At 39.2% G+C, this 20709-nt stretch overlaps 1 protein-coding gene across 1 annotated transcript in view; it reads left to right on the top strand.

The window, feature by feature from the left end:
• The window catches only part of ADAMTS12 (ADAM metallopeptidase with thrombospondin type 1 motif 12), a 2672119-nt gene that overhangs the window by 2355758 nt on the left and 295652 nt on the right, over positions 1-20709 (top strand). The window contains exon 16 of the mRNA XM_044085381.1: positions 2379-2589. Within this exon, the coding sequence (XP_043941316.1) occupies positions 2379-2589 (211 nt within the window). The remainder of the gene's footprint in view (positions 1-2378; positions 2590-20709) is intronic.

Genomic DNA, 20709 nt, shown 5'->3' with positions numbered 1-20709 from the left:
CTACTTTAGATAATCGAAATGCCATTTACCCGACTTTTAAATCGCCATGACAGAAGCATCAAAACTCCATTTCACCATGGTGGCAAGTGGTTACTTACCTGCAGTTTTTTGTTCGTGATGTCAGTGTTCATTGAAGTGGAGTTTCGGTGCTTCCGTCTCAGTGATTTAAAAGTTGAGTAAGTGGCATTTTATTATCTAAAGTAGACCTGTTTTAGCATATCACAGCAAGATAGAACCCTTAGAAAAGGAGGGCATAACTAAATGTCTCTACATCACTTAAACTTTCTCCCATTTCATATTGCAGATATACATGTGTCTTCTCTTAAAATTGATGTACACAAAAGTGTGCGTGTAATAGATGCCATGCCGGCATAGTCAGTTTATTTTGTTTATTTGATTTCATGCCATTTGGAAAGTCCAACCCTGTTGCTGTAGTATTTATTCAACAGACCCCTCTACCTAAACCTTATGCCCTTTCCCCATGCCTCACACTCAGTGTAAGGCAGAGTTCAAACTTGTCATGGTTTTCACAATTCCTTCACCTTTGTTTTGCAAGATCCTGCATTGATCTCATAATTTACACCTACTAAATTAGTAAGTTACCTAGAGAGTTTAGAATGTCTATGACAGCTGCCTAATATATGTGGATTTGGTTCTTAATGACACACTGTTGTGCTCTATATTGTTAGTGCATAAGACAGTGAAACTCTAATGACAGAGAGCTTGATTTTTACTTCTACAACTGCAGACATGCTTAAAATGTCTGTGCTTTCAGATTCCATGATATCTCAGGAATGTACATTATGAAGTGCTATGTAGTGTTAATTCTTCTTAAAAACTAGTACAGTAATAATAATTGTGCATCATTTTACACAAAATAATTTAATAAAAATGAGAAAACTTTGTCCTTAATGCAAGATTTATTATAGCTTAAAAGCAAAGCTGTAGTTCTGTGTTAAAAATGTCATAGTAATTGTGGAAGATATCCTGTCCCTTGATAGATGTTTCTATGGTGAAATAAATATCAAAATGATTTTCTTTAGAGAGGCAGAAGAAAGCATCCAGACCATAAAAATATCAGTCTGATAGCTGGTTATATGAAGTCATTTCTTTATGATCTTGCTGTATTTAATTTATTCCTTGATGTCTTGATTATTTGTTACATATTCCCACAGATTTTTATGTTTTGCCTGGGCTTTACTGGATGGGTCATGTATGAGTTTTTTTTAATTATTATTATTATTAGATGTGAAGTCGACTGTCTGCAGCTATGTCTAGCCATTGTGTTCATAGGTTTTAAAAAAGAAATACTTATATTTACATCTGCTTATATCAATGTGTATGTAACTGCTTTCTTATTACTGCTATATGTCTTCTAAATTCTATATGTAATTCATTATATTTACTATAACAATGCAATGTTGGCGTTATAAATAGATCAGAGATAAAATATTTACAAACTATGTATGTTTCACTTTGCTTTCAGAACATTCAGAAGTGATGATACTCATAGATTATTTGCCAGGATAGCTATACTTCATTGTATGTGTGGAATGCAGAAGCTGAAAACATTAGTTTCTCAAAGTACAGCATAGGTGATCCATCTTTTAGTGAAGTATTTCAGTACGTGTTAAACAGACTAGAATATCTGCTATGTAACTGCTATGCATTAAATCTGTAATACGCAGATATTGTGCATGTCAACCAGTACAAGACACCTTTAACCAAGAGTTAGCTAGTGTTAGTGTATTATGCATAAAGGAAACATGAAATACTGACACTGATATATATACAGCACAGACCTCTCCTATTTTTGGGCCTGATTTACCACTGCACATGATGTATCTATTTTTGGATTGATGTCCCTATTTTCAGGTTTATCTCTTCCCAAGTTTCTGGCTCATCCCCTATCACACATCATCTTTGAAGCTGTCTAGTACAAGGAAACCACATTTTATGACCAAAATAGTAGTGGCACCAATAATTTAAAGAAAGAGGACACACATCCGACATTTCCTTTTTTCAGAAGTAATAATAAATGATCTTGTATGGTAGAATTTTGTCATACAGTTCATTAAAGACTACAGATTTTACACTGAATCTTTGATGAGTTTATATTGTTCCATAATTTTGTCTCTCTGTTTCTTAAACGTGTGCTTCTAAGTATTTTCCCCTCATTCCCACTCAAAGTGGGAGGGGTTATGTGTTATTTCATATTCATATTTATGCTAATTAGATGTCTACATTTTTGGCTGGATATACCTATTTTTGAGGGCCTTTGTTATCTATTTTCGATGTATGCAGGTTGACAGGTGTGCAAAAATGCACCCGTTCTTTTCCTCCAGAATAATTGCATGCAGTTGTATTTTTCATTACAGATGGTGGACAGGAATATGGCAGAAGTGTTCAGCAACGTGTGGGCCAACTGGAGTAATGAAAAGGACAGTTTTATGTACAAAATCAGTTGGAACAGATGAGCAGGTCCTTCAGGTTAAAGAATGTCAGCATCTGCCTATGCCAAAGAGTCAAGTCTCCTGTAACAGAGACGTTCTTTGTCCTTCCAACTGGACAGTGAGTAACTGGAGTGAGGTAATGTTTAGTGAAAACAAATAGCACTTTTTGGTGCAAAATTGTGACAGTTACCAAAAGCACACACTTTTATTATTACTGGACCATAGGCATTTTAGGTGCCAAGCTCACTTTTCATGATAATATTGTTAACCTATGTTCAAAAATATAACTTTGTACAAAGCAGTTTTTATTTGAGAATTCCAATCAACTTCATATTTCTAGTCAGAAATTTTACTTGCTGCAGTGTCTGAATGTATCTGTCTCTGTAACTGCATATCTGTACATGTGCTATTTATTTAACTGCATAACTGTTCTTTTTTATAGGTAAAACTACCTTTTTATGAGGTGACCTAACACCAGCATAAGATCATATGAATTGCTCAGAACTACACATTATGTAGATGGAGACACAAGGATTATGCAAGAAAACATAAGTACTAAAATATATTAAAATGAGGACCCTCCCACCGCCTTGATGCTAAATCATGATACATTCTAAAATATTTCTAGCTCCTTATAGTGCCATTCTTAGCACATACAGTTTCTGCATAGTCATTCCATTCCAAATACATTTCACTTCCCAGCAGACAGTGTATAACAAACAGCCATCCATTGTAGTTTACTCTATAAGAGCCACACACTTAGTTTAGTTCATTTCCAGTAGCCAGTCACAAGCTCATGCAGGTATATTATAAGTTCTGTTCCTGGGCATTTCCTTTCCTGAATAGCAAGTAATGAATGACACTCCATCCAAATGCTTGACAGTCCAGTCTCTATAACACACACACACACACACACACACACACACACACACACGCACGCACGCACGCATACACACACACACACACACACACACACACACACACACACACACACACACACACACACACACACACACACACACACACACACACACACACACACACACACACACACACACACACACACACACACACACACACACAAACACACACACAAACTCTACAACCAACTGTCATGCATTACAAGCACCAGCAGATGTGTATAACATATTTAACCACAGCACAGTCTTTCAGACCATTTCCTCATATATAGCTAATTGTGTGATACCCTGATCCTTGTACTATTTCCTATCAACTGGACAGACCCTGCACAGCAGTTCCCTTTACACAGAGCCCAATATCTGAGACACAATTCCTTGTATAATACCTTCAGTCCTGCTGGCATTTCTGTGTTTTTTTTTTTACTTTCTCCTGTAGTATTCTTATACCTGTACTGCTCAGTCCTGAACATGCAAGCACTTTATATTTTGTCAACACACATTACTTCATTATATGTGCACAGATCCTTTTTCTATCTCACCCTCTCATGATGATCAGTTCATAGGTTCATAGGTTCATACTAGGCTATCTGCCCTAGGGCATTTATAAGCCTAGCCAGAATGTGTTTGGCTTTCGCCACCCATTTTAAATTTATTTTGCTATGCCCTTTTTCGAGGTTAGTATACTGTGCCTCTGTCTAACAGTGACACAGAAGTGATACCCGGGGTAAACCTATGATCTCCCATCCACTCATCAAGATTCCTCTTGAAGAGAGTCAATGAGGGACTCTGCCTAACCTGGACTGGGATTTTATTCCAGAGTGAAGGGAGCCTCTGGGTTATGAATCTGTCCCTCCAGCATGTTCTATTTATTTCAGTGCTGAGGTTCAAGTCTCTCGAGCGCGTAGCTCAATGGGATTTGGATTTTCTGAGGTGCAGCATGTCCATTAATTCCAGGTTGGACATGGCTTTATACATCAGGCACAGATCGCCTCTGAACAGGCGGTATGCCACTGAGTAGAGCTGGAGTTTCTTTAACCGGGCAGCATATGGCATCTGTTTGAGCCCTTTTATCCTCTTGGTGAGGTACTTTTGGGGTCTTTCCAGTTGCTGCAGGTGTCTGGTAAGGTACATCCCAAAAGGGGCATTGTACTCAATTATGGACTTGATGAGGGATGAGTAAAGAGGCACGATGACCTCCCCTGATCTAGATGTGAATCCCTTCATGATTAGGTGGGCTATATAAAATGTTTTTCTAACCACTTTGGCCACGTGGTTGTCAAATGAGAGATTGCTATCAACTTGGGTCCCCAGGTCCCTAATTACTTCTTCTGTACTTAATGGATTATCACCTATGTGGTAATTTGTGGGCACTTTGTTTATGCCAAAGGGGATGACTATACACTTTTTGGCATTTAGCTTGAAGCCATGGCTCTGGCACCAGTTGTCTGTTTCTATGAGGCCCTTTTGGAGGATGCTTGTGTCGGCGGGAGAGTCGATTATGGCGCCCAGTTTGCAGTCATCTGCGAACTTGGTCAGCCACAGTCCTTCCGTGTTGGCCTGTACATCCGAGAAATATATACTGAACAAGAGAGGTCCCAGGACTGAGCCTTGTGGGACACCACTTGTAACTGGTTTGGAGTCTGACATGGCTCCAGCAATTCTAACCATGTGGGTTCTGTCCTTGAGCCAGTTTGCAATCCATCTAGTGGCATAGGGGTTTATATTTAAGCTGGTGAGCTTATCTATAATGCCCGAGTGGGGTATTGTATCGAAGGCTTTTGCGAGGTCCAGGTAGGCTGTGTGGACCACCTTCCCCTCGTCAATGGCCTTGGTGACTGTTTCAAAGAAATCAACCAGGTTTAAGAGGCAGGATCTGCCCTTAACAAAGCTGAACTGGGTAAGATCCAGTGTCTGTAGGTCCCCAATATCTTTATTTATGAGGTTCATGATGATCCTTTCCATAGCTTTGCAGACCAAGCTAGTCAGGCTTATGGGGCGATAGTTTCCAGGATCCGTTGAGGCACCACCTTTATGGAGAGGGACCACTGTTGCTGTATGCCACTCTTTGGGCACATATCCTGTAGTAAGGCTGAGATTGAACAGTAGTTTTATGTTTGGGTTTAGCTCTTCTTGGAGTTCATGTAGGACGCAGCCCGGGACACCGTCTGGTCCCATTGATGCTGTGTTTTTGCTTTGGAGAGGGCGGCTCTTACCTGAGCATCTGAGATGTCAGGGGCAGCACTCTGCTGGGATAGATATTTGCCCTTTGGTGGGGAGAAGTTTGCGCTGAACCTGTCAGCTAGGATGTTGGCAATGTCTGTGGGTTCAGTGTATTTTTTGTCATTTTGGACTAATTCTGAGCATATCTGGGAATTACCACCCAGGTTCCTAACATAACTAAAGAAAGCCTTGTGATTATCCTTAGTGTCCTGTGCAATTTTTCTCTCAAAGCTGGCCTTAGACGATTTTATGAGTGCCCATAGTTTTTTGCTAATACTGATCAGAGATGCCTTCCCTTTTTGGGATTTTGCTCTATCATGTAGTAGCTTCCTCCTTTTATTGTATAGTTTGTTTATGGCGGGGGTCCACCAGATAGGATGTCTGCCTTTGGAGGATTGGGTCTTGGTTTTATTTGGGATTGCATGATTCATGCATTCCTGAAGGTGTTCATAGAATGCGTTTATAAAGGATTCTGCGGTCTGGGCAGTATTTTCCACAGGCCCGGGGGCTTTGAAGGATTCCACCTCGGTTTTGAGGAGTGTGAAATTTGCTTTAGAGAAGTTTTTCACTGTGGTTTTCTGGGAAGGGGGTGGGGTCGGGATGTGAATATCCAGTGAGATTAGTTTATGGTCTGATCTTACCAGTGAGGGATACATTTCTGGTCTGGAGCATAGAGTCCCCATGTTGGTGATAATCAGGTCCAGTATGTTTTCCCCTCTTGTGGGAGTGGTAACAAGTTGTTCTATAGCATTTGAGTTTATAAATTCTAGGAACCTTTGGGCTAGGGTGTTGGAGCTAGAGTAATGCTCCCAGTCTATGTTTGGGTAGTTGAAGTCGCCCAATATAATGGTGTTTGGAGACACCTTCATATTTTCCAGTGTTCTTAGAAAGGCCGAGTTGGGTTCCTGGGTTTGGGAGGGTGGTCTGTAGCAGGCTATAAACTGGAAGGCAGTTTTACCCACTGTTAGTTGCACATGGATAGTCTCTGATGCTTCGTGCTTTGCCATCAACCTGGAGGTGTGGGTATCTTTGATGAATATCGATACTCCCCCTCCTTTTGTGGTTCGGTCCAAGTTTTGGGGCCGAAAGGCATGGTATGAGGTATAACCTGGTAGTGCTGGGGTGCTCTCGGGAGCCCTGAACCAGGTTTCTGTTACTGCACAGATATCGATGTTCTCCATGCTAAGGAGAGTTTTGAGTGCATGCATCTTGAGGTTTAGACTTCTGGCATTGAGTAGCATTACTCTTAGTTTCTTATCCCTTGTGATACCTATGGAGGTGGGTTTGTCTTTTGAGCCTTGCCTAAAAAAGGCACTATGGGGGTAGCAAGAGCCTTTGCCAATATCCGAAAGCCCAGGGGTGACAGGTGCAAGCCGTCCCTAGCAAAGCATCATGGCTTGTCGAGCATATCATCCCAAGCTGACAGGCATTGGATCCCACTACAACTTCTTATACAACATTCCCATGTTGTATGGACCCCAACATACAACTACTTTTCCCATACCTTGCATTCCCCTTGCATATTTAACCCAGCTCTTGGCATGTATTGCACTCTCTATCAAGTATGCACTTAAGACTACTGTATCTCCTTCGGAATACTGTAGCCTGATTCATGGCATGTATATTCTTCATGTAATCCCAATCACACTTGACAGTTTGGTGCCATGCCAGGGCATAGTGCATTGCGCTATACTAAACTGCTTATCTGCAAAAGGCTTAAGCTTATAAAAATGAAAACTTTCTAAGAATGTTTGTATTTCAATCTCATTATAATATTGCTGGGGTGGTGTACCTATACTGTACAGAATAAATGACACTGTACACTAGTTGCAGGTCAGTATTATAATGTCACAATATCAGTGGCATGCCACTGCTGCTGTGACTGACAGTGGCACACCAGTGCATTCCATCATATCTCCCTCTTTTTTTCTTGCCCAAGCAGATACCCCACTGCTATTGCATAGTCATGCACACTTTGCCTAGAGCATCTTCTCAAACTGCACACTAAGAAGTTTTTGTCTGCTACTTGCCCCTACATTAATCCTGCCACTGTCTTCTAAAATCATGAGTGGCATCAGTGAAGGGTTCATCTGGATGTATGTAGATCTATTTTGTAGCAGGCAGTAGTAGGTAATCACACACAGCAGATATCAGAAACAGTAAATGTCTGAGCCTTAGTCAGTCGTTTTCTTAAACATGTGCAAAACACACTGCGTCTTGTGATCTGTGTTAACTTAGTTATGTATCCCCTACAATGTGTCCATGTGTTCATGTTACTCTGGCAAAGTGTTTGTGATATGAAGGGATGAGAAATCAGACATGAAGGATGTTTGGTGCTTGATATGAACAAGTAAATTTGGTTTACATATTAGGATCTGATAATGCGTATAGAAGAGGAAGTAAAACAGGTAGATTAAGACTTATAGAAATACTGCTTGCCTTCTTAGCTACCTGCATGGGAAAAGTTATACTACAGCAAGTCAGTAATAGGTCAAACCCATGTTAATCAGGCTGCTACAAAACTGTACTCAGTTAACTGATTTTTAGGAATAAGCAAACTTGTGCTTGCAAAGACTGGAAAAGCAAATGTGTAGTAGCCAGCTTTTGTAGAAGCCTCATAACAATGTAAATTGTTACATTTTTTTTATGAGTGGCAAGCATTTTGCAGGTATACCTTAGCAGAAATAAAAAGGCAGCAATGGAATGCAATTATACATAAATTAGTCTAAATAGAGCTTTGGACAAGAACAAAATAGCCTTTGTAATGTGGTCTAACATTAACAACAATGCTCAAAGAAAGTGCTTAATCATTTGTGGTATATGTTGTCTTCTGATAGGGTAAAAACTAATTAAATTGGAAGCAATCTTAGAACATCTGACTTGAAAGAAGTTTATGAAATTATTTAATACATTATTCCTTCATTAGTACCTGTAGCATGATGAATCTTTTGTTATTTGGAAACACTTGAAAAATGCATGCAAAGCTGTGGCTTGTACTCCACAGTTAAATGCTGAAAAAGTCTTATCTGGTATCAGTCAAAAGCATATTCTGACTGATCTTCCTTTGACATGTTTGGCCTGAATTAAGTAGGTAGATACAAACTGCAAAACAAATGCAAAGAACCATTATCTTTAATCTGAAATATTTATAAGAACATAGATGAGCTGTTAATTAAAAGCGGTGTTCTAAACTTTTAAGCTTGGATTTAATCCATGATCCCAGCACTGACTTGTTGCCATTTAATGTATATGGTTGTGAAAAATAAGCATCCCAGTAGAATGGGTTAAGAAAAAATATTAACATATTTTCAAAATATTAAGTGTAATGCTCAATAACCTCATGGTTTAACTAGTGCAATTAGTATGCTGGCATTGTTATATAATGACATCTATTTGTGCTATTCTCTTTTACACTCTCAAAAGTATGGAATAACCTCCCATCTTCATTCAGAACAATTAGTAATCCTGCTTTCTTTAAGAAGTCCCACAGACTACATCTTTCTTCTCTCTGGCATTGTACATGTGACATATTAACTCTCCCCAAACCAGATCCCATCCACTACAACCTTAATTTTACTAAATACCTGCATAACATTTCCATCCTCTTTTCCCATACCTAACTCCATGAGCTCTAACTACTTCTTGCTAAATTTCAGCTACTTTGGACTACAGATCTCCAACAATTATTATTCTTAATTGGATACTCTATTTATACTAACATTATCAACACTGCTGATAATATTACATAATATAGATGTGTATTATGCATGTAAATAATTTGTACTGCTATGTTCATACAATGGATGTAAATAATCTGTGCTGTAATACTCAAACTGTTTCCATGCACTGTAAATAAATACATACTCTGTATTGTTGTGTTATTTTCTTGTATATATATATATATATATATATATATATATATATATATATATATATATATATATATTAATGTATGTGGAGCTTTTCTCCCCGGGCCTCCACTGAAAATGGGCTCATCTATACCCAGTGGACTTTCGTGGTAAACAAATGCAATAAATAAATACATTTGTAAGTAGCTGATATTCCTTATTATAGCAATAACCCACACTGGGTGTGGGTAATGCTGGATTTATATGACACTATTTAAAAAAAAAATCACTTACTTTTCTTGCTGAACTGGGCTGGCTTGAACTCCCTCACCTCCTTCAGTGGTATCAACTTTCACTCGCCCACAAACTAGTAAACCAACCACTAAATGTCCCATCCCTCCAGAATCTACTCCAACCCTAACGCACCACCAGACCACTAAGATCCAGCAGCAAAAATCACTTGCAGATCACTAAAGCCAATATCTCTGCTGGTGAAGCACTATTCTCTTGCGCCATAGCCAAATTATGGAACTCACTCCCACCCACAATTACCTCCATACCATCATGCACCCACTTCAAAACTTTACTAAAAGTGCAACTAAAAACATGCTGGCTATGCCCTTGCAACTCCCACTCTAATATCATCCACCCTATCCAACCACTACCTTTCTTTCCACTCCACTAACTACCTTGATTATAGCAAGCTCAGATGCTCATAAGCCAGTACTTATTATACAGCTCAAACTTCTTCTTCTTGTAACATTTGTTAATGTCTGGTATGCACTTCACAGATAAAGATTCTAGTTCTTCATCTGTAAATATGTTGTAAGTAATTGCTATGTAAATTGTTAATCACTATGTAATCCAATGTAAATAATGTCTGTTTATTTTAACTGTGGAGCTTTTCTCCCCGGGCCTCCGCTGAAAATGGACCTACATCCAGTCGGACACTCCCGGTCAACAAATTTAAATAAATAAATAAATAAATAATGTCCTTGTATAACTGTGCTGTGCTGCAATTTCCATGGTGTCCTGTGGCTTTCGTGATGTACTGCACATGTGTATGCGACTTTCATTGCCATGCTTAAGCAGTACATCAGTGCTGTGTAAAGGAAGCAGCAGAAAATGAAGCTCTCCAGTGCTTTTTTGTTTGTTTTAAATTAAAAATAATGAAATTGGGTGACCTTCAACATACGGGACAGAAGGGACAGAGAAAATATAAGGATAATCAGGTATATTTCTCTAGTTTTGCATAACATACCTGATTATCCTTGTATTTTTCTCTGTCCTGTCTAACTCATTCTTTTGAAGTTGCTGCTTTTTGAAAGTTTTTTAAAAAATAAATTAATAAAAAAGTAGAGTTTCTATAGCACATACAGTATTAGCAGAAGAAAGTCCAGCAACTTTTTTCCATTTGGTATATGCATGATTTCAATGGGCATGCTGCTTTGTCTGACCAATCAGCATGCTTGTTTTTGAATGTTAATGGCCAGACATTGCATAATTTCATTAGACAATAGGCAAAGTGGAATCAGTACATTGAATGGAGAATGAACGTTCTCCAGTAGGGTATTAATGTACAGTACTTGTGTATTATCGCAACCAGATTTGTAACATCATGTAATTCCTGAAAGTAGAGTCACAGCTAACTTACTTTTCATGAAGTAAACCTGTATTGCTGCTCATTTCAGCATTACAGACTGTACATGCCTGCAAATGTTTTAAACCGCCGAAAAAATTATGAATTACATGACGTTACTAAGCTGGCAGCAATATGCTTTCTAATGCAAGACATGCACGAAGCACCTGTCATTATGGACTGTTATATTACATGTTAACTGCTGCACCCGACAAACAATGTAAGTCAGCGTAATCATTCCCATAAATACAAGCACAGCGTATTACAGTTTTGGTCGAGCTGGTTATTGCGATTACCTTGTTCTCCTGTATTTATTTAAATGTAATGTATGTGACTGACAGTTTGGTGGAGCTTTTCTCTTCAGTTCTCCACTGAGAAAGAGTTTACTCTATACCCACTTGGAGTAACCCAGTTAACAAATGTCACTTTAACATAATCAAAAATTATTTCTCCTGAACTAAAGCTATGTAAGACTATGCTGCCGCTGTTGATTTCCGGCTAAGGAAAACTTGCTTACTTACTTTCTTGCTGTTAGACCCATTGTTGAAAGTGGAGAAATCAGTACTTACAGATTCCATCTGTCAGTACGATAGCAGCCATGACAATTACAGCATGAATCTGTAATGCACGCAAATCAGGATGAGGATTTCAAAATTATTTTGTGTTTCTGAAGGTAATGAAAAGTTTTTGATTGCAATAAGGACTTTCAGTAACACCTTACAGTTGTTAACAGCCTGGTTTCAGCTGAAGATTCCAAATTTCGCGCCTGCAAAAATCTGGTTGCGATAATACATAAGTACCTAATGTACAAGTAACTGCTGCTGAAAAACATGCCTGCCACTTCATGGCAACATATCAAGCTGCCATGGAGCTCAGACTAAGAAAATGTAATGGCCGTCATTATTTTACACTTGCTAAGCAGTGTTTTTGCTTAGTGAGTGTAAAATATAAAAAAAAGTTGTTTGTGTGTGTGTGTGTGTTTGTCTGTGTTTGATTCCATGAGTGCATGTCAGTGAAAGTGAAAGTGAGCTAGCCATTATTTTACACTCATTAAGCAGCACTTTTGCTGTTTAATGAGTGTAAAATATAGAAAAAAGGTGTGTGCGTGTTTATGTCTGTGTTTGAGTCTGAGTGCATGTCAGTGAGAGTGAGAGCAAGTGAGCTATTTTACACTCGCTAAGCAGCGCTTTTGTTGTTTAGTGAGTGTAAAATAAAAAAATAAAAAGAAATTAAAATAAAGCATGTGTGTGAGAGTGTATGCATGTATGTGAGTAAGAGAGAGAGAGTGATAAATCGAGCGAAACAGAAAAGTGTGTATTTATGTTTCTCTCTGCATGTGTGTGTGTGAATGCATGCATGAAAGCAAAGAGACTATGTGTGTGTGTGTGTGTGTGTGTGTGTGTGTGTGTGTGTGTGTGTGTGTGTGTGTGTGTGTGTGTGTGTGCATAGCCGGTTTTAGGCACCAGCGAACCCTGCGGTCGCTGGGGGCCCCCTGTTCCCTGGGGGCCCCCAACCACAGCAAGTTATCTTATCCTGATATTTTGTCACATCTGTAAAACCAACCAAAGTTAGTGCAGCAGTCTTGCATACTTAAACTATGAGGGTAATAACTCTTATTTATATCTCCTTTAAAATTCAAAGATATTTCTGGTTGTAGTAATGGTGTTTTGTCAAGTAACAGGCATCAGCATGCCATTAAATATTTTACTACAGACATAGTGCTCCTGGCTTAGTTAAACCCTGCTTTTGGACATTTTCTCCACTAAAACTAACTACATAGCCAGCTTTTAGTCCCTGCAAAACCATGGCTGCAGGGGACCCCCTTAATCATCTTTCTCTGTGTGGGGGCCCCACAAAAACTGCTGCTGACTGGCTAAAAATCAGGAATGAAAATGCATTAATTTCCTAATTATGCTCTTTAACATGAACAGGGCTGTGATATGACCCTATTAGGATGAAGATGATAATGAACATGAACAATATAAGCACCAGAAGGATCAGCAGCCCAGAGTGACTTACCTCAGTGCAAACTTTGGATTTTAAGAAGAGCTAATGTTTCCGATCATCAGGGATAGTTTCTCTTTCAGGTAGTTTTATAACTAATACCAGAACACCAGATACTATAACTCAATTTCTTTACTTAAGAATTCAGTATAATTCCCAAAAAATAATAGAATAAATGCTCAGAATCATAAATATGTTTAAATATTTCTCTAATTCACTTAAAAAGTTACTAGAATAACATATTTTGCATCAACATCTATTTTTGGACAATAAGTATAAAACTCAGATGTCTGGATTGATTGACTGTAATCCTAAATGATTTACCAGCAAATCAGACTTTTTACGAAGGATAAAGCAAAAGTATGAACAAAATCAGGGAAGGTCTGTGAAAGTAGGGACAGTGACAAGTATGCATTACTCCTCGATGAAATAAATCTTACTGCTTCTGCTGTTTGACAAATGCTAAACAGCAGTGACTAATCTGGTGTGGCAGTACCAATGTTGCACAAGGCATTGCTGTTTGCTGAAATAAGTACATAACTAGTACTGCTGTGGCTTATGCATGTTAGTGTGTGTGTGTGTGTGTGTGTAAAAAACATCACTGATTTTTATCTGTGCAAGCACCCAATAAAGCCAGGATACAGACATTATTCTTGTGCATCAGTAAAAAATGTACCTAACAAGTAATTATATTTCGAAAGTAAGACATAACATATATCACAGACACTTAGATATTCTTGGAGTTTGGTTGCCTCCACTCACCAGACTGTCTAAATGGATAATGGGGACTCCCTTTATCATCCTTGCCTCTATGGGGGCCCCCACCAAAGCTGTTGCTTGTTGGAGAAAAATGTGTCAATTTTCTGAATACGCTGTTTAACCTGAATGGTGCTGAGATATGACCCTTTTAGGATAAAGCTAATAATAGCCTCTGTTTACAACCACACCCATTCTAAAACCAGCCCTGTTGAAATGTGTGTGTGTGTACATAAAGCTGCTCCGGGTTATGAGGGGCTGGAGATTGTGTGGATATTACATCTTTGATTTTCATCACAGTCTAACCTTAGAGGTGCTTACATGAAGTCATTATAGCTTGTGTTTGAGCTGAGGGCAGTGTTTCTCACAGACCTCAGAGGTGTACAAAGAAGGTTACTATAGCTTGTGTGAGAGGTGTACTGTCTAGGAGCAACAAATTTGAATATTACTGAAATCATTCTCACAATCACATACTAGGCACATATACATGTGGCTACCTTTGACGGCTGGGGTGAAGAACATGCTATGTATATGTATATCATCAGTCACTTGAAATATATGACAAAGGCAATTTAAATCTCTGCTTTCATCCCAGTCTAACACCAGAGGGATGCATAGGCAGTGACTTGTCTTTTTAGAGGGTTAGGAGGTAAGCAGTATTTCCAGAGAAGACTTAAATATTCTCACAACTACTGGCTTGTTAGTTTACTCTAAGCTACAATTTTGTCAGCTTTGAAAATTAAGCCTTGGGCACAAATTATGCCTTGAAAGAAAAAAATAAGACTGACATTCTTTTTTTCTTCATAATTTTTATTTAGGCAACCATTAGAGTAAAATGTTGAGAAAATGCTCTAAATGCATCCCAGACCATCTGTAAACCTGTGGCTTCTTGGGCCCTGATTTGAGTTATTTCCTAAATGGTTATTACTGGGCTGTCTTGTTCAGGAAAGGTGTGTTGAGGGATGCAAGGAAAACTAAAGCTGAACCACAACAGTGATTTTTTTCCTTAATCATAATTTCTGTTCAAGCTATTATTGGATGAAAAGGTTGTGTAAAATGCACTTCAGAGCATATAGAAAGTTATGGCTTCTTGAATAAGCTTAGAGTATGGCAAAATGTGAGAAAAGGAAGAAAAAGTAATGTGAATGGTATGGGGGAAGCACAAAAGGAGAAGGACTCTGAGGTGAGGACTGGAGGGTGTGTGTGTGTAGGGGGGGTGTTCATAGGTTCATAGGTTCATAGGTTCATACTAGGCTATCTGCCCGAGGGCATTTACAAGCCTAGCCCATAGTTTTGTGGCTTGAAATGTAGGTCCAGTAATCATTTCACTTTAAGTCCAGACCTGTACATAGACTTGTTGCAATGTATCACTGTTGCAGCTAAGTGCCAGTAACTCTAACTGCCTCTTTGTTAGACAGCTCAACATAGTGATAGTGTGATACATAGGCCTGTTGTAATGTAAAAGCTTGTAGCTGCAGGTCTGTCTGTGGATACTACTCCTAAAAGTTTGCAGCATGAAATAAAGGGTTGCTTAGGATGGATGGCATTGTTAGGATGATACTTATACTGGAAGTGCCTAGGGGGCCCCCAACTTGACACTTGCTGGGGGCCCCCAAAATGCTAACACCGGCCCTGTGTGTGTGTGTGTGTGTGTGTTTGTATGTGCGTGAATGTGAGGAAACTGTGTGTATATGTATGTGTGTGAAAGCAGAAGAGACTGTGTATGTGTGTATGAGAGTCAGAATGGACTGTATGTAAAATTGTTGTTTCACTTGCTTATTATTTTTAAGCACTATATTATTTTTATATATGTTTGATGTAAAATGGTTCTTCTAACACCATTAACATATACTATTGCAAGTTTGAAACATTAGACGGAGGAACTATTTTACATTAAAATATATAAAAAATAATATAGTACTTAAAAATCAAAGTAAAACACAACAATTTTGCAGACAGCCTATTCTCTAAGCACAATAATGCCCTCCAGGGTGTGTATTAATGTGTAATTAACACCCTTCCAGGGATGTAGAGGCCCTCCCCCTGTGGTATCAGGCCTCATAAAAGCCCTGGGTGGGTGTTAATTTCACATTAACACATACGCTGTCAGGCATAATTGCTTGCTTAACTCTTTCCCTGTAATGGAGCTCTGGAAGTTTGCACTGTAACTTCCAATGGGTGGAGCCTAAGCTCTTTGATACAATCAAAGCATGTCCTCATATTTCAAACAAATGTGCATATCTCTATATCCACAGGGATACTAAAAAGTGTAAATGGAAAATTCTACAGCACAAACTATTTTACAGTGATAGTATTGTTTAGGTTCTAGTTCTTTAACTGGATTTTATAAGTAACATAAAAAACAGTAACTATCAAGTCTGCAGCATTTTGAAAACAATTTAAAATATCTCATCAGCTACTTCCACTCATATTGTCAGCAGCGTTTTCTCCATCCAGATGAACACTTTCATATGCGACTAAGCAGTTCTGGCTGTTCTACTTGGTTGCTTAGATATTTAGAGAAACTTTAAATTTATGGCAATATTTGACTCATTACAGCCTAGTGATAACTCCAAGTGTTTCTACATTTACATCAAACTGACTCCTATAGCCATCAAACATTGCTTGTTCATATTTGCATTAATAACTCCAAAACCATGCATACAAAGTATTAAAAATTTCATTTTAAAGTTTACACAATGGCAAACACAACTGTATTGATATTTGACCTCTATCTAATGCAGGTAAAGAGATATTAATTATTGCTCAGATAATATTTATTTATATTGCCGTGAATTTCAGGTTGTTACTGTTACTTATACAATCACCCAACAATAGTGAATAATGCTATAATTTTTTTGTCACAGAATGAACTATTGGGTATATGTGTTACATAATGAAAATTAGGGCATTGACAATTTAGTCACCTGTTTTAATTTCTTGGAGATTTTACCTGTATTTGATATTAACATTATTAGCTTTTTAACTGTAGGGGAAAAAATTGAGCCAAAAAATGTTATTATTCTCAGACACTTTAAAACATAACAATTTCATGCCATGTTATATAGTTAAGACACAGGCCCGGGAATTCATTATAGTGCCTAGCATGAGCCATATGGCCTACTCTAGAAAGGCCAGTCTCCCATGATGTGCCATTTTGCAATTCAGAGACATGTTAGCTGCAATATTGTAAGACTTCTTCATCAGCTAAATTGCATGTCTCTGAATCACATTTACTCCTGCAATGTGCATATTATTGCTGATCTGCACATTGCGCTAGTAATCTGCTGCTTGAGTAGACAGTGGCATCTCCCTCCCACAAGTATGCAAGCATGAACCCACACATAACTCACACAAATACACACACACACACACACACACACACACACACACACACACACACACACACACACACACCACAGCCACTGTACATGTTTCTACCACTTCTGAACTCATGGTTCTCCCTAACCCCATAATAGTTGGAATATCATTATGGCATGTATCTATTGGGCTCTGATGATCTAGTATATCCTCCCCTCTCTCCAGTCACTGTACTGCCATTATCACTAGGATGGCACTTTATTCCTTGAGTCAGCTCAGGTGTCCAGTGGTTTCTCCCACCTCCATCCCAGTTATGATGTCAGTGCCATTACAGCACTTCACTTTTTATGCCATCCCTGGCATTTTGTGCATTCCACCAACCTAATTCCCATACTGCTTTTGGTATCATTATGGCAGTTTGCAGAGTATTCCCTGGTGTCTAGTGCATCCCCCACCCCCTGATCCCCCTACTGCCATTGGTGTCATGGCATTTAAGAGTTATCACTAGTGTGTAGTGGTCCACCCCCCCACACACACACACACCATGTTCATGTAAGGCAATTAAATGCAACCTTTTGGCTGTTTACTGTGACATGATGGGGATGGCTGTGCAGAACTATATGGACAAGTAGATGCCTTCCTGGAGGCATGTGGCTAATTAGCATATGTCTTTCCCCCAGAATGCATCATCAGCATTCAGCACAACTGGAGGCCTAGCCCTTCATGTTGCTGCATGTCTTCCTGTTAGAGGACCATGCAGCACCATGTATGGGTGGGTGCTGAATTGGGAAGGGTACCATAATGTGTAAACCATAATGTACACATCATGGTATCATAATGAAGTCCCCTGAGGGTGTTTTCATAAATACTATATTACAGCCTATTGACAAACTGTTTCAGAGAACATGTTAATCACAACTTGTCAAAATAAGAAGCCTCAAATGGATTGTCAAAAGTAAATGAAACTATGGCCAAGTCTTGTATTAAAGGGAAAAACACTCTATTGGTGAATCAAAATTATGATTACGATTATCATTAGACCCATTATAGAGTACAATGCCCCTTTTGGTATGTACCTAACAAGATATCTACAACAACTGTAAAGGCCACAGAAATACCTCACAAAGAGGACTACTGGCCTCAAACAGATGTCCTACGCAGGCTATCTCAAAAAACTCCAGCTTTACTCTGTTGCATATCACCTACTCAGAGGTGATCTCTGCCTAACATACAAAGCTATGTCAAACCCAGAGCTGTTGGACATGCTCCACTTAAAGAAATCCCTATCTAACTGAGTTACATGCTCTAGGGACCTAAACCTTGTCACCACAATAAACAGAACATGCTGGAGGGATAGATTCCTGTCCCAGAGACTTCCCATACTCTGGAACAAACTACCTATCTGTATCAAACAAAGCTCCTCATTAGCACTTTTTAAGAAAAATCTTGATGATTGGATGGGAGATAGGAAATTCACCCTGGGGATCACTTCTGTGGCTCTGCTTGACAGGGGCACAGGAAAATAATTTTCTTGGATGGCAAAAGCCAGGGTACCATTTGGCTAAGCTTATATAGGCCATAGGGCCAATAGTCTAGTACCGACCTATGAATCTATGAACCTGTGAGACAATATGCTGCGCTATATTGAGTAGCAATACAGAATATGAATTGTTACCAGAAAGTCCTTTTCAAGAATTTTAGAAAAGCTTTGCAGACCTCTTAAAGAAGAGAAAAAATTTGACTGAACCACAAATGAAAAATCTGTACAATCAATAAGTGGCTTTAGTATTTATCACCCTTCCCAACGTACAGAAAATATGCAGAAGTCACCATGTACAGTCATTCTTCCTAGTATAAAATTCATACTGTCAGCTTAGTGATATAATAATAACATTTTATAGAAGAGTGCTGTCAAGGACCCATTTGAGTTGGGGATTGTTGGAACAAGACTCAGTCTTGGGCTTTCCTATTGGTTGGATTGTTTGAAAACTGTTTTACTTAGCTGATATTCAAACATATCAAGTGCATGTAGCTGCACACCACTCAATGGGGGTTAGCTCTGCTGTGTATAGATGCCCACACTTAAAACGTCAAATTTTCCCCTAGATAACTGCTAGGGAACCCTCCTAAGCTTCCCTGTTTCTCAGCTTGCACCTCAGTTGCACACTGCTGCCCAGAGAGCTACCCAGCTGAGTTTTTTGAGGTGCCAGCACAGGTTTCTACCCCTAAACCTCCCATAGATTAGTTAATTTTACTAGTTTTACAACAGAACCTAACACATCTAGCCCACCCTCCACCATTTATTACAGAATACATCTAGCATAATGGAAGGTCAGTTTTCCACTATTTCTCCAGCCAGCCTGATTGACATGGGCATCCTGAGGCAATTTACAAATTGCCTCATGTATATTGACACCCTACTACTCCTAAAACATGCAAATACAATATGTGAGAGATGTATCTATACTATGAATCTGGAATCAATGCTGTCTGTCTCAAGTAACAACAAACCAAATACCAAGCAGGTTGTTAGCACCCACACTCCACCTCCTACACATACCAAGCACACAACACATAAACCCACATACCTGGAGGTACTCACTAAAAATATACAAAACAGCAAAGACCTCCCAAATCTTCTGCACACAATATAATCCCAGCAGCACCCACTACACATAGGTTCATAAGTTCATGGTACGATACTAGGCTATTGACCAGGGGGCCTTTATAAGCCTAACCAAGAATTTTGATCTTGTTCCCACAAAGTCAGCACCCATTTGTGGTTGTCTAGCAGGGACACGGGTTCGTTCCTTAGGGTGTATTTTCTGTTTCTCATCCAGTCATCCAGGTTCCTCCTAAAGAGAGCTAGTGAGGTGCTCTGCATGACATGGAGAGAGAGTCTATTCCACAGATGGGGGAGTCCTTGGGACACAAATCTATCCCACCAACAAGTTCTATTAATGTCACAGACCAGGTTGAGGCCTTGCATGTGGGTTGTGTGAATGGAGTTTGACTTAAGGATATGCAGCAACTCCATCAAGGCTGGGTCTGAGATGGCCTTTTATGCCAGGCACAGGTCACCTCTGAACAGTCTGTACGAGACTGAGTAGAGGGTCAGGGCTTTTAGCCTATCTGTATAGGATAGATATTTGAGACACTGGATTTTCCTGATCAGGAACCTCTGTGGTCTCTCCAGCTGTTGCATGTGCTTAGCAAGACATGCCAAAGGGGGCATTGTACTCAATAATGGGTAAGATAAGGGAGGAGTACATGGATGTTATGACCACCTTGTCGCTGGATGAAATACCCTTACTTATGAGGTGGGCCATGTAGAAAGCCTTCCATACTATGGAGGCAATGTGGTGGTCAAAAGTCAGGTTGCTATCAACCTGGGCGCCCAATTCTGCCATGACTGATTGCATGCTTAATACATTGTTATTAATGTGATAATTAGTGAGGATGCCATTTTTCCCAAAGGGGATAATGATGCATTTCTTGGCATTCAATTTGAGGCCATAATTCTGGCACCAGTCATCAGTCTGGGCAAG

This window comes from Protopterus annectens, chromosome 1.part1 (genome assembly GCF_019279795.1).
Source record: "Protopterus annectens isolate FY-2018-M chromosome 1.part1, PAN1.0, whole genome shotgun sequence".
Classification (NCBI taxonomy): Eukaryota; Metazoa; Chordata; order Ceratodontiformes; family Protopteridae; genus Protopterus; species Protopterus annectens.
This window is presented reverse-complemented; position numbering and strand designations above follow the sequence as displayed.